General features: G+C 35.1%; 1 protein-coding gene across 2 annotated transcripts in view; it reads right to left on the minus strand.

The window, feature by feature from the left end:
- Window positions 1-716: 716 nt before the first annotated feature.
- The window catches only part of LOC120854596 (cytochrome P450 20A1), a 41,601-nt gene continuing 26,808 nt past the window's right edge, over window positions 717-15,509 (minus strand). For both annotated transcript variants that reach the window (XM_040228762.1, XM_040228763.1), the window contains exons 9-13: window positions 13,797-13,917; window positions 9,372-9,483; window positions 8,239-8,303; window positions 1,515-1,604; window positions 717-1,340 (exon numbers count right to left, since the gene is read on the minus strand). In XM_040228762.1, the coding sequence (XP_040084696.1) occupies window positions 1,190-1,340; window positions 1,515-1,604; window positions 8,239-8,303; window positions 9,372-9,483; window positions 13,797-13,917 (539 nt within the window). In that variant the 3' untranslated portion in view covers window positions 717-1,189. The remainder of the gene's footprint in view (window positions 1,341-1,514; window positions 1,605-8,238; window positions 8,304-9,371; window positions 9,484-13,796; window positions 13,918-15,509) is intronic.

Raw genomic sequence — 15,509 nt, forward strand, 5'->3', positions numbered from 1 at the left:
TTCAAGAACAATATAACCAGAAAAAAAAAAAGCAAAACTAAAATACAATGCTGTCAATAAAAAAGTATTAAATATAAAACTTATCAGTACTAAAATGTAAATCTGGAACGATACTTCAAATATTTTTGAAAAAGCTCCAATAAAGAAGTATTGCTTACTAATTCTTACTAATGAGATTAATCATTTTTCTAAAAGCTTATTAGCTGTTTCCCAGTAGAAGCTGTTTTGTCCATTTATCTACTGCACGTTTTCTTGCCAACTTGTATGAGCTTTTTATATGTAATATGGGATATTATCCCTTTCTGTCATATATACTGCAAATATTTTCACCCATATTTGTTTTCTTTTTTAAAATTTGGTTTGGTTTTTAGTTAATGTTCTCTCATTTCTTAATCATAAGTTCATTATGGTTAGGATATAACATAATAAATAAATTTAGGAATTGTTTTTTTCTACAAATGAGAATTAGTGGAATAATATAGTGCTACTAAGATTTTCAGCAAAAATGGACAGACAAGCCTCATTCTTGATTTGCTTCTTAGGAGGGACATTTCAAAACACATTCAAAAACAACTATATAATTTTCCAAATGATTCAGAACTGTTCAAATTGATGAGCAATGTATAAGTCATGAAATGAACACTGTTGTCTGGGAATGCACAATAGGAAATACAAGGTATATTATTCACTGAATTACTCAAACCTAATAACAATAATTAAACACAAATTGCTTTATACTTTGAAAATAAAAACATTAATCCAATAAATAAAATTATGAAGTCCTTTTTCCCCCCTTTAAGGTGATTTACCATAACTATGAAAAGGAGTTAATATTATTTTTCTTTTTTACAAACATCTGGAAAATATTACTGTGCAAAATAATTTATCTTCAAGAATATTAATTTTAGAAATCAAACCAAGGCTAGGAAAATGAAAATAATGGCATAGAAAGTGATAAGACAAAAGTTAAAAGCAGAAGGCCTCCCATTAAAATGATCACTATACTGATCCAATGAATGTAAGTATATATGGTGCATCAAGAAATTCTGGTATACAAAAGTCCAAATTTACATGATGAAGTATTTATTAATAGGTGTTTATTTTATACAATGATGCTTGGTTTCTAAACGGATTCAATACAGATTTTCTAAATGATCATTTTCTTCAACAAAGTTAAATGCATACAATTTTAATATCTCTTTGAGACAGTGATCCAAGCTTCCTCTTTGGATGATGTCACCAGTTCATACTTAGTTTCAATAACTTGTCCCTCCACAGAAAGGAGGTGCAGTCTCCTCAGCAGAACACTCAAAAGCACTGTGGCCACCATATAGGCGAACCTAGTCAGGAAGAGGGTGACATGGTTACCGAGGATCAATGATTATTTACACAATTTAACTTTTAAATTTAATTTATACAGTTTATACAGATTGTTCATTCTCATCAACAGTGATTGTCAAATTTTTAAGTACAAAGTCTGACTTCTTTCCTTTCATTTTCCTTTATCATCTCACCTCAACTCTGGGCATTCCCGTGTGCCTGAAAATCCAAGCAAGGAGAAAGTTTTCATTACAGATTCATCATCAAAACGCTCTGGATCAAACCTAAAAAGAAGAATTGGGGCCAGTTAAACATAGCTCCACTGGCATGGCATATATTTACACTATAAGAACACAGATATGTAATAAAGTTTAAAAACTACTAAAGCTAGAAACTGCTGTCACATTATATTTCACTTTGACTTTTTATGTTCCTAAACTACTGAGCATATGTCTCTTTTGACTTACTTTTATTATTTCTAAACAATAGGCACAAAATACACTTCTCTAGACCATCAAGGAATAAAAGCGTAACAGGCACTTATATCATTTATGAGATGTAAGGATAAATCACACAAAATCACATAGTGAGTATTTACATTAAGAGTGTTCAAAATACATTACATGAGACCGTCAAATCAATATGCAAAGCATTTTACATTGCCTTTTCAATTAAATTTCATTTCTTAAAATTGAAGTCACCAGACTTAAAATTATACACATCAAAATTATATTACATGAGGCCCAGACTTATTAATAAGTGAAGGAAATATTGGTAAATCATCTGCCTGCAATGCAGGAGACCCAGGTTCAATTCCTGGGTTGGGAAGATCCCGTGGTGAAGGAAGGCAACTCACTCCAGTATTCTTGCCTGGAGAATCCCATGGACAGATGAGCCTGGCAGGCTACAGTCCACAGGATCACAAGAGTTGGACACAACTTAGCAACTAAACCACCATAACCAAGGATTTTTTACTGTACAGAAAAAAAGTTTTACTCTGTAAAGAGTCATGGGGAAATGGATATATTAAAACAAAATAATCAACCCACCAAGGAGCATAAAAATTCCCCTCAAAAACAAATGTTTTTAAAAGATCTAAACCCTACTATGAGAAAAAAAAAAAGAATTCTGCTTTCATAGTCTTTTTAAAGAGTATAAATTATCTTTTACTTTTGGAATATACTCTATTTACATTAGAGTCTAAAGAAAAATTATATCAAATATAATCAGCTTTTTCCTTTTGTAAACTAACTTGAAAATTGGGACCCTAAGTGTTTACTTGAAGATATCTATGTTTCCAGGTTAGAAGAGAATGAAACTAGATTTTTCCTTAAAAAATTTTTTTAATTTTATATTGGAATATAGTTGGTTTACAATGTTGCATTTATTTCAAGTGAACAGCAAAATGATTCAGTTATACATACACACAGATCTATTCTTTTTCCAGTTTCTTTCCCATATAGGTTATTACAGAATACTGAGTAGAGTTCCCTGTGCTATACAGTTGGTCCTTGTTGATTACCTATTTTATATGTAGTAATGTGTATATGTTAATCCAAATCTCCTAATTTATCCCTCACTCTCACTTTTCCCCTTTGGTAACTGAAAGTTTTATAAGTCTGTGAGTCTGTCTCTGTTTTGTAAATAAGTTCATTTGCATGACTCTTTTAGAGTCCACATATAAGTGATATTATGTGATACTTGTCTTTCTGACTTACTTCACTGAGTATGATAATCTCTAGGTCCATCCATGTTGCTGCAAATGGAATTATTTCATTCTCTTTTATGGCTGAGTAATATTTCATTGCAGGCTTCCCTGGTGGCTCAGTGGTAAAGAACCCACCTGCCAATGCAGGAGACACAATCCCCGGGTCAGGAAGATTCAGAGGAGCCTAGTGGGCTACAGTTCATGGGTTGTAAGATATGACTTCGTGACTAAACAACATATTTCATTGTATATAAGTATCACATTTTCTTTAACCATTTCTCTATTGAAGAACACAGGTTGATGCCATGACTTGACTATTGTAAATAGTGTTCCAATGAACACTGGAGTCCATGTATCTTTTTGAATTATGGTTTTCCCCAGATGTACGCCCAGGAGTGGGATTGATGGATCATATGGTAGCTTGATTTTTAGAGTCTTAAGAAACCTCCATACTATTTTCCATAGTGGCTGTAGCAATTTACATTCCTATCAACTGTGTAGAAGGGCTCCTTTTTCTCCACACTCTCTCTAGTATTTATTGCTTGTAGATTTTTTAATGATGGCCATTCTGCCCAGTGTGAGGTGATACCTCACTGTAGTTTTGATCTGCATTTCTCTAATAATTGGTAATGCTGAGCATCTTTCGTGTGTTTTAAGCCATATTCACTAACAACTAAAGATGAGAAAGAGAAATTAAGGAAACAATCTCATTTACCATCACATCAAAAAGAATAAAATACCTAGGAATAAACCTACCCAAGGAGGTGAAAAACTGATACTCCAAAAACTATAAAACACTGATGAAAGAAATCAAAGATGACACAGATGGAATGATATACCATATTCTTGGATTGAAAGAATCAATGTCAAAATGACTATATTACACAAGGTAATCTACAGATTCAACACAATCCCTATCAAATTATCAATGGCATTTCTTGCTGATCTAAAACAAAAAAACTTAAAATTTGTATGGACACACAAAAGACCCCAAATGACCAAAGCAATATAGAGAAAGAAAAACAGAGCTGGAGGAATCAGGCTCCCTGACTTCATTCTGTACTATAAAGCTACAATGATCAAAACAGTATGATTTTGGCCTGAAGACACAGATCAATGGGAAGCCTAGAAATAAACCCACACACCTATGGTCAACTAATCTATGACAAAGGAGGCAAGACTATACAGTGGAGAACAGACAATCTCAATAAGTGTTGTCCAAAAACTGGATAGCTACAGTTAAAAGAATGAAATTAGAACATTCTCTAACACCGTACACATAAATAAACTGAGGATGGATTAAAAATATAAATGTAAGACCGGATACCATAAAACTCTTACAGGAGAACACAAGCAGACAAACACTCCTTGACATAAAACACAACAATATCATTTTGCATTCATCTCCTAAAGTAATGAAAATAAAAGTAAAAACTAACAAATAGGAGCTAGTTAAACCTAAAAACTTTTTTGCACAGTGAAAAGAAAACCATAAACAAAGTGAAAAGACCAACACACAAAATGGGACAAAATATTAGCAAATGATGTGACTGACAAGGGATTAATCTCCAAAATATACAAACAGCTCATGTAGCTCAATATCAGTAACACAAACAACACAACCAAAAAATGGGCAGAAGATCCAAATAGACATTTCTCCAAAAAAGACACAGACATCCAACTATATTGTTAAATATCTCATAATGTTAAGGATTAATAAATGAAAATGAATAGGTAACCTAATCTCAAGTACTGAGGTTTTTAAAAAAACTTCCATAACACTTATTTTATTTGTTTCTTTATTTTCAGGGTAAGAGGTAATTCCAATTTGATTTTCCATCATGAATTTAACTCAATTTACAACACAAGATTATAAAATATGTAGCAAATGACAGTGTTATCCAAATACTGCTGCTGCTAAGTTGCTTCAGTCGTGTCTGACTCTGTGTGACCCCATAGACGGCAACCCACCAGGCTCCCCTGTCCCTGGGATTCTCCAGGCAAGAACACTGGAGCAGGTTGCCATTTCCTTCTCCAATGCAGGAAAGTGAAAAGTGAAAGTGAAGTCACTCAGTAGTGTCCGACTCTTAGCCACCCCATGGAGTGCAGCACACCAGGCTCCTCCGTCCGTGGGATTTTCCAGGCAAGAGTACTGGAGTTGGGTCCCATTGCCTTCTCCATCCAAATCCTAGGTTTGCAGAATTTTGAAAATACACTCAATTTTCTAGGTATGTAGTTAAACTCCTTCCAGAGAAGGATTGGGAGATAGGCATTTTGCCGGCTCCCTCTGCATTGAAATGTGGGGGCTAACCACAGCCAGTACCTCCATTCCCATTAATATATGCTTCTTTGTTTGCTACGATCCTGTGGGACTTATGAATGCAAGATGTTCCAGTTAACAGAACAGGGAAATTTGGGGCATATCCCTCCCTTGATGGCAGCCATAACAGTTGGGACACTCGATGTGTGTGAAAGGGAGATGCTGGCAACTTGGTTTTATGGTTGGGGGTGTGTCCACTGACTCCCGCAGGCTCTGGAGAGGATCTCAGCCAGTATTTCTAAATGCATGCTCATTAAGAAGCTGGATCTTCAGGTAGCAGCTTGTAAAGTAAGCAATCAACCCCCTTCCAGGGAAAGAGTGGGAGATAGGCTTTTTTGCCTGTTCCCTCTGTGCTGAGCCCTATGGGAACAGCCATGGTGAATGCTTGTGCTCCCAACATGCTCCCATTAAGAACTGCTTCTTTGCTACAGTCCTGTGTGATTCAGGAACGCAAGCTCAGATGGCTTTTGAAGTAGATCTTTTGGAAGCCCATCCCTCAGGTGGGAGCATTTAAAACTGCGGCACAGAATGTGTGGTTCAAAGCCTTTGATCCTCAAGAAGCAGCTGAGAGTTGGATGTTCCCTCCAGATTGTACGGCACTGTGCTGGGGGTGGAGTTTATGGCAAGAATGTGTCTCAGCCTTTCCCACCTGTTTCAATGCAGGTATTTTCTCATTTACCTAATGTGGAGGAGTCACTCAGCTAGTTCCTGGATTTTTCTCAGAGGGAATTGCTCTACATTCAGAGCATCTGTGTGAGGAAGGAAATTCACAAGCCTGCTATATCACCATCTTGGTCTCAGTCCATACTAAGCATTTTAATGTTTGCCTTAGTTCTTTTTAGTTGAGAATTCTATTTCAGTCTTTTTTTTTAAGTTGATAATATTTCATTATTTGGTTTAGAGTTCAGTTCAGTCGCTCAGTAGTGTCCGACTGTTTGCGACCCCATGAACCGCAGCACGCCAGGCCACCCTGGCCATCATCAACACCCGGAGTCCACCCAAACCCATGTCCATCGAGTCGGTGATGCATTTACATTATTATCAATTTAAATCACAGAATTGGAGTCAGGGTTTCTTCCTCTGAGACACCGCCAACACAATAAAAGCAACAATGCATTTATTTCTATAAATAAATGTCTAGACAGTTTCTATAAGGAGAATAAGGTAATGTCAGTTACTCAAAAAGAAAACTTCTAAAAACCACAATGAAACATCACCACATACCCATTAGAACTAAAATAAAAAATAGAAACAATAGTTAATGCTATTGAGGCTACAGAGAAGCTAAATCTCTCAAACACTGCTGCTGAGAATCTATAAAAAATAGTCTGGCAGTTTCTTGTGAAATTAAGTATGCACTAACCATATAGCCAATCATACTCTGGCATTTTTCCTAAGAAATGAAATGCCATGTTCACACAAAACCTTGTACACAAGTGTTCATAAGAGCTTTATTCATATAAGCAAAATATCAGAAACAAGCCAAATGTCCTTAGTGGGTCAAAGGGTGGAAGCTAAACAAACTCTGAACATGTAGACTACTACTCAGCCATAAAAAATATGCAACGCCCCTTGTTGATCTCAAGAGCATTAAATTTAGTGGAAAAACTCAATCTCTCCATCTTCCTCTATGTGATAATTATATTTAAACTGTAATTAGTCAATCGTCTCTATAGGGTCTACCTCAGTCCTATGTACATTTCAGCTAGTGGGATGCAGTCTCTCAAGGATCATCTCAAGGCACTGACACCAATTAATCTCTGGAGTTTCCACAAGGGATGGACCATGAGGTATCCAACTGAAGAAGCCTTTTCCCTGGCATACAACGTCACCAATAACATTTCCTAAATTTGACTGCATTTGATTCCTAAAAATGACTTCTACATTTTAGCATATATTTCTTTCTGTATCTTCAATCTGTGACTCTGATTCTCTGAGTGTTTTGAGGATAGGAATAGTGTCAAAAGTTCTAGCAAAGTTCTTATGCTTTTTTGTATTACATCTAAAAGTTTATCAAAAATTTGGCATTTTTCCATATGAGAATTTTTTTAAGATTTTGAAATGTGAAATTTTAATTTTTTATAACTATAAGTTATAACATTTTTATTTCACAAATGTATATCTTTAATTCTGCTATGAAAGCCCCTTGGAATACTAAATTTACTTAATTTTTTAGTAGATTTTGAAGTACTATTATTTAATTTCTCAATAGATTTCCCTTTAATATCACTGTAACATGAAAAACTAGAATTACTTAATGCTTAAATGTCCCAGCCTTATACTCTGGAAGTAGGTTTTTCTTTTACTTCAACTATGCCATCAACTCTGCCCCCTGCCTGTCACATAGCTGTCTTAGCCCTCATCAACTCAACACATAACCTTCTTTCAGGCCAGTAGATCTTAACCTACTTCTTTAAGGCAGATTTTACCAGATGCCTACTGAGGAGGCAAGCAGTATCAGCTTTGTTCTTCACCCTTCCCCTCCCTTGCTGTTCTCACACACAATATACACACAATACCTATTTTCTGAATTCAGCCAAAGAGCTTAATAACTGAGACCAATAGAATGAAAACAAAGAAACTGCACACGCAACACCCATTTACCGGTAACCGAACACCAAAATACCAATGAAATTAAAGGATAACTGTAGAGAGTAAGTACTTAAATAGATCTTGGGACAGAAGTGGTAATAGGCGAAATAAAGAGTAGAAGACAGCAGATTCATGAAAGAAAAAGCATTGAGCAGAAGATATACAGGGAAGGCAGTGGCTTTCTGTTTTTATATCACTGTTACATACTGAATTTCTCCTCAAAACATAGAAAGAGAACACAAAACATGCAAACTCATAAAAATTAAGAACTGCAAAGACAATGACAGAAATTTCCTACTTGTACGGAGATGACCAAGTACTGGGATCCTGAAGCACGACTCCAAGGGCATACAAGACAAGGGTCTGCAAAAAAAAAATAAAAAAATACTCTGGTTATGAAAAGTCTAACAGAGACAAAATGACTCCCAGAAAGCCAACTTATAAAAATATTACATAACAGTAGAAAACACAGGCCATTAGTTTGGTGATCTCATAGTGAGAAGGTATCTCTTAAGCATGTCACAAAATACTGAAGTCATAAAAGAATAACAGACTTCACTATGTGAAAATTTAAAACCGGCAGCCAGTAAAAACAAAACACACCATAAAACTAGTAAAAGATAAACAACGGACAGAGAAAAAAGATTTGCCATATAACTAACAGAATTAATATGTATAATCTACATAAAGACATATAACCTCACTAGAAAGAAAATAATTCACAAAAGAAATACAAACTGTGAGTACACGGATGAAAAGCTGTTCAATTTCTCCAATTATAGGGGAAGCAAATTAAAATTATGAGATAAATTTTTATATATGATTCACATAATATATAAAAGACTCATAAATCCAGAGGTAGTAAAGAATATGGAGAGGAAAAGCAGTCTTATACACTGTTGCTCAAAATATAAATTGCCTTTTAGAGGCAACTTGTAGTAATGAAAAAAATTAATGTCAATCTAAATTTTCATCAATAAGCACTACGTAAATTATGGTCCATTCATACAATGCAGTACTATACATCCATTAAAAATAATGAATTGGATCCACAGTAAGTGCCAGTTGTATTAATTGCCTCAATAAAAGAAGAAATTAAAAACAACATAGAAACAGTATATTTTCACATATAAATTAGGTTTTTAAAATACATACATATATATGTATATATACATAGAGTAATACATATACACAGGAAAAAACCTACAAAATATACACTAAACGATTCACAGTAGGACCTAGGGAGAAAGGAGTCTTTCTTTTACATTGTTTGAACCTTAAAACAAGCATATATTATTTTGTAATTTAAAATAACTGGCTTTTATTTAACAATAGGTAGCATTTATTGGATACTTTAAACAATAAAGCTTAAAAATACACACTAAAAGAAAAGAATAACTGAATGGGTTAAGAATACCAAATGTTTCCTACCTCTCTAGGAATAATAAATTTGTCAATTCTTCCTTCAATATCTTGAAGACGGGCAGAAACTGGGGTCAGTTTGGCAGTCCGAACAGTTTCACAAAGCACTTGCCGACAATACCTGTTTAAAAAATTTTTTTTTGAGGATCCTTATTTTGGGAGAATCAATTTGAAATGTATATACATTTTAAAGTGTCATTCAACAATTTTAATAACCTTCCTAACGGAATAGTCATCATAATTCTTATTTGTTTAAAACACAGTGTATACTAGAAGGATATAAAGTTTAGGTTTAGGTGAGTAAGAATTTAAACAAATAAAAACAACTTTAAAAGTACCAGAAGAAAACTCAAAACAATATTTTAAAAATTTGTGTGCAGAAGCATCCTTTATTTTTAATAAAGGATCTAATAAAAATTTTAATAAGACTTTTCTACTTCAAAATTAGAAAAAATATTGAAACAATGATGGATATCATAAAGAGAAACACCATGACCATGGAAAAACTTCTACATACTTGAACTCATCATTAAGTAAAATTAAAAGCCAAGTAGAAAAATTATTTACTGTAAATATATCCTTAATGCATCAAAGCTCTTTAAAATCCCAAATTAAAATGATCAAACATCCCAACAGGAATATGGACAGAAAATATAAAAGCAATCCACAAAAAAAGAAAAAAAATTGCAAATGTCATGGAAACATAAATGATACTCAACTACTCAACCTCATTAACAATGGAAAGACTGCCAATTAAAGCAAAATTTTTTACCTGCCAGATTAACAAATAAGAACAAGAGTACTGTTAGAAAATGCTAATAAAAAATAGGGAAATGGACATTCATATTCTCTTGGGGGAAGTATAAATTGGTACAACCTTACTGAAGGATGCTGTGCTGTGCTTAGTCGCTCAGTCATGTCTGACTATTTGCGACCCCATGGACTAGCCCTCCAGGCTTCTCTGTCCATGGGGATTCTCCAGGCAGGAATACTGGAGTGGGTTGCCATGCCCTCCTCCAGGAGATCTTCCCAGCCCAGGGACTGAACCCAGGTGTCCCACATTGCAGGCGGATTCTTTACATCTGAGCCACCAGAGAATCTCTGATGAAGGATAACTTGGCAATATATATGAAAATATAAAGTTTGCATTACAAGGAGAGGAATAAAAGCTAAAATATATTGAAATCTTGCTATGCACCAGTTCTGTTAAATAGTTTCTATGCAGTATTTCATTTAATCCTTATAAGAAACTCATGGGTATTATTGTTTTTAATTTTACAGATTTTAAAAATGAGGCAATTGTTTAAGATCACACAGCAGGATGAAACAGGGCACTCAAAGCTGGTATACTAGGACAACCCAGAGGGATGGGATGGGGAGGGAGGTGGGAGGGGAGTTTGAGATGTACACCCATGGCTGATTCATGTCAACGTATGGCAAAAACCACCACAATATTGTAAAGTAATTAGCCTCCCAATTAAAATTAATTAATTAAAAAAAAAAAGATCACACAGCAGGTAAATGGTATTGACAGGATTCAAACCCAAGTCTGTTACCCCATAGCCCCTAATCGTAAACACTACACTACTGTATACATTCTTAAATAATTATCTCATTTCTCGGACCTTATTAATAGAAAGATTTGGGAATATTTGCAAAGATGTAAGCATAGGAATATTGATTTATATAATTTCTAAAAACATCAAAAACAAAAAAGGAAACATCCTTTCCTCTTTGAACAAATATTTTTAGGTACCTACTACATTAGAAGCACTGCATCAGATACTACGCTGCAACAGTCAACAAGACAAAACCCTCAAAGAATTTCAAAGTCTAGTCGGCAGGGGAAAGGACAGAGGAAGGGACACCAAGGATGAACAATTAAAAAGGCATAGTAACTGTTATGATAAAGGAAGTTCAGGGTGTTGGGGACTACATGGCAGGAGCACCCAACTGGAGAAAGGACTTTGCAGATGAATAAACACTTAGCCTGAGACCTGAAGAAAAAACTGGACTCAGCTAGAGGACAGAGGAAGAGAGAATGTAGCCAAAAGTCAGAAGATTAAAAATAGTGCTTCACTTTTGAAGAAACAAAAGAATTTCAGTAAAGCTGAAATGCCTCATAAGCCAAGTTAGTGGGTATAAATTTTATCTTAAGGGCAACCAGAAGTCATTGAAGGATTTTAAACAGGGGAGTATGATCAGATACCCCACTCCAGTACTCTTGCCTGGAAAATCCCAGGCGGAGGAGCCTGGCAGTCCATGGGGTCATGAAGAGTTGGACACAACAGAGCGACTTCACTCACTTTTCACTTTCATGCATTGGAGAAGGAAATGGCAACCCACTCCGGTGTTCTTGCCTGGAGAATGCCAGGGACGGGGGAGCCTGGTAGGCTGCTGTCTAGGGGGTTGCACAGAGTCGGACAAACTGAAGCGATTTAGCAGCAGCATGATCAGATACAACTCCCCAGATACAGAAAGATGACTAGCACAGTGATTCTCAACTTTAACTACACATTAAATCATCTGAGAAGCTTCTGAAACTGATGCCCAGAGATTGTTGGTTTGGGATTAGTCTCAGGTTATGTATATTTTTAAAGCACCTGAAGAGATTACTGTACAGTCACTGGCTCCAAGAGCAATCTGGAGTAGCTCAGCTGGTAAAGAATTTGCTTGCAATGCAGGAGACCCCAGTTCAATTCCTGAATCGGGAAGATCCACTGGAGAAGGGATAGGCTACCCACTTCCGTATTCTTGGGCTTCCCTCGTGGCTCAGCTGGCAAAGAACCACCTGCAATGCAGGAGACCTGGGTTTGATCCCTAGGTTGGGAAGATCCCCTGGAGAAGCAAAAGGCTACCCACTGCAGTATTCTGGCCTAGAGAATTCCAATGACTATATAGTCCATGGGTGTCACAAAGAGTCAGACAAGACTGAGAGTGTTTCACTTTCACTTTCATAGGAGGAAGAAAGACACAAGGCTGTTGAAATGCCCCAGACAAGTTGGTGGTACTCCTCATGGGTGGGGGACAATGGAAAGAACTAAAACTAAACTTCTAACTAAATGCTGTTTGGAAAATAAAATCAACAAAACTTACTTACTGACTAGATGTGGTGGAGTTACTATGTATAGAACACTGTCTCCAACACATTAAGAGAAAACATGGAATTTACAGAAGAGTTACATGCTTTGTACTTAAAAATGTTTTAAAATTTTTCATTTTACATACATACATATATATGTATAGAAAAAGTCTGGAAAAATAATGTAGATAGTTAACAACTGTTCTCTCTCTTGTCCTCATTTACAAAGGACATTCACCTTCTATGTCATACACTTCTGCATAATAAAAACTTCAAAAAACAAGTATGTATTACTTGTTTAAATTGTAATCAATAAAGCTTTCAACATTTTAAAGAATTCCTAACAAATGTCTCCTTGGGAAATCTATGGTTTCGAGTTCTTTCTAATGGCTGTATCCGTATCTTCTTTTCTATAGTTGACAGATGCTCCAAAGTAAGGTTGCTTGCTACCCAGTCTCAGACTTCCAACCCCCTAAGAAGTCACAGTTGCTATTTTAAAAAATCTTTTACACTAAGGTATTACTTACACATAAAAATGTTATCTATTTTACCTGTACAGTTTGATGAATTTTAGTCATCATATATGACTGTGTGACTACAACCACAAGAAAGATACGTAACAGTGCCCTCTCCCTAGAAAACTTTCCTCATGCCTCTTTGCAGTTATCTCCTCCCCATTTCAGGCCCCAGCCATCACTCCCCTACTTTCTGTCACAATAGCTTTGCCTTTTCCAGAAAGTCACCTAAATGAAACACACTGTAGACTATTTTTGTGCTTGATTTTTTTCACTTAGCATAATATGATTTATCCATGTTTTGTGTATTGATTTTATGTTACTTTTTATTACTTGGTACTATTATATTATATGGATATAACACAATTTATCTATTCAACAGTTGAGGAATATTTGGACTACTTCCTGCTTTTTGCTATTATGAATAATATTGCAATAAATGTTTGCATACAGGTTACTGTGTGGACATGTTTTCATTTCTCTCTGGTAATGCCTAGGAGAACTGCTGGGTCATACTGTACAATTTCATAAGATCCTGCCACATTGTTTTACAACAGAACTGTACCATTTTGCATTCCTACCATCAATGTATGAATGTTCCACTTATTAGACATCACTGATGCTATTTTATATAGGCCCATGTAAAAGTTTCCCAAGACTACCTTATGATTTTAAAAAGCAAATTAAGTCATCTATTAAAATCTATATGTAAATACTTTAAGTCCTGTAAAAATACATAGCTTTCCTCCATATTAGCACTCGTTTTAAATAAGATAAACCAATTCAAATTTTAAAGATCTCCACCCCCCGCCCCCGGCCCTTTCCTCAGGTTCTTACCTGAGCTCCTCAATTTTCTCTGAAGTGATAGGTCCCTTCCCCAAAACTTGGTCAATCTCTTCATATAGTTTTTTCTGAATTTCCTCATAGGTGGTTAAAAAACAGATTGCCCAGGTGCACACTAAGTGAAAGTTTATATTAATAACAATGAAAGCAGCGAATTCATAGTTTGGGCGCTGAATAAAAAACAAACTTACTATTTTTTGGTATTTTCTTTTTCCCCCCACCTGATACAGAAGATACATAAATGCTACCAAAAGATAAAAACAAGATTGTTCATGAGATTTGTGCTTCATTCAACAGAACATAAACATTTACAGAATATTCTCAAAGAGAGACGGTGAAATCTAGAAAATTTCTTTCATAAAATTGGCAAGTAGTCAAAGGCACTTGATGTATTTTACCTTAAGCAAAACAGTAATGATAATAAATAAATTTCACATCTGGGTAAGTATTAAATGCTGGCAACTGTGATGGACTGGTTCACTTGACCATGTTAAATAAAACAGTTGACTTGTCAGTTTCCTCAGGAGCCCTAATGAAATGATTCACACAAGTGAAAATAGCAGGAGATTTACCTATAAATCAGTGTTTCTAAGTTTTCACTTGTAATACACTGGCTCAAGAACTGAAACTGATTACTTGCTTAGGACAGTGGTTCTCAAAAATCTCCTGGGAGTCAGAGATTGTGTGATGACACAACCCCACCACCCATAGATCCTGACTTAGTAGGTTTAGGGTGTACCCAGGGTCTCTATATTCCTAACAAATATCACAGTTATTCTGATGAACACCCACACTGGAGTTCACTGGCTTATGGCTTACTTTTTCTGAAAATGGCTTATGGATTATAATCACTGAGGAAATCAAAAGGTAAGAAAATTAATTACAAAACAAATATAAAATAATCATATTTCCCTTAGGGATCCACTGGGATTATAACTGTTCAAATGGAACCATCCAGACATACAGCATCTCTTTCCTTAGATTAAGCCTAACATGACTCTATCTACAGCTCTACTTTTTCTATGTCAACTACTTTTTCAACTGTGTTTAATAATTTCTATTTCTACTTATTATCTCTTTCCTGAGCTAAAGGGCTAGCTTAAATTGGCCTAAAGTTAATTATTTTTAATATTTGCCAAAGTCACATTATTCAAATCCAATGTAAATACATAATTCACTTTCTGCACTTAATATTATTATCAGTAAAATCAACAGCTACCTGGTACTCAATTATTTCGATAATTTATTCACATCCAGAGTTCATAAAAAGGCATATGAGTAACTCACTGTAACTTTTTTCCTATATATGTTTCTTTATTATGGCTTGTGAGTGAACTGCAGAACTTCTATTTCACAAGTGATGTGAACACTTATGCAGACAGTATATATGTACATGTATGCAATCTTACAATAATATGTAGTAATGTATAACATGAAAGATATAGCACAAGGATTTGGATATAGTAGGCACTCTACACGCTGACTGACTACATTATCATTTAAAATTAATATAACTGTGTAATAACCTCAAACACTGTTTTTTTTGTACAACCCTATTAAAAATAACCTCAAACACTGTTTTTTTGTACAACTCTATTAAAAGACAGAGAGTATAGCTTTAAAATGTGATTTTAAGCCACTTAATGTTCTTTAATTACAATGTTGAATCAAGACACCAATTTACAGCTGGAAACCTTGGAGGTCATC

This window comes from Oryx dammah, unplaced genomic scaffold, assembly GCF_014754425.2.
Source record: "Oryx dammah isolate SB20612 unplaced genomic scaffold, SCBI_Odam_1.1 HiC_scaffold_27, whole genome shotgun sequence".
Classification (NCBI taxonomy): domain Eukaryota; kingdom Metazoa; phylum Chordata; class Mammalia; order Artiodactyla; family Bovidae; genus Oryx; species Oryx dammah.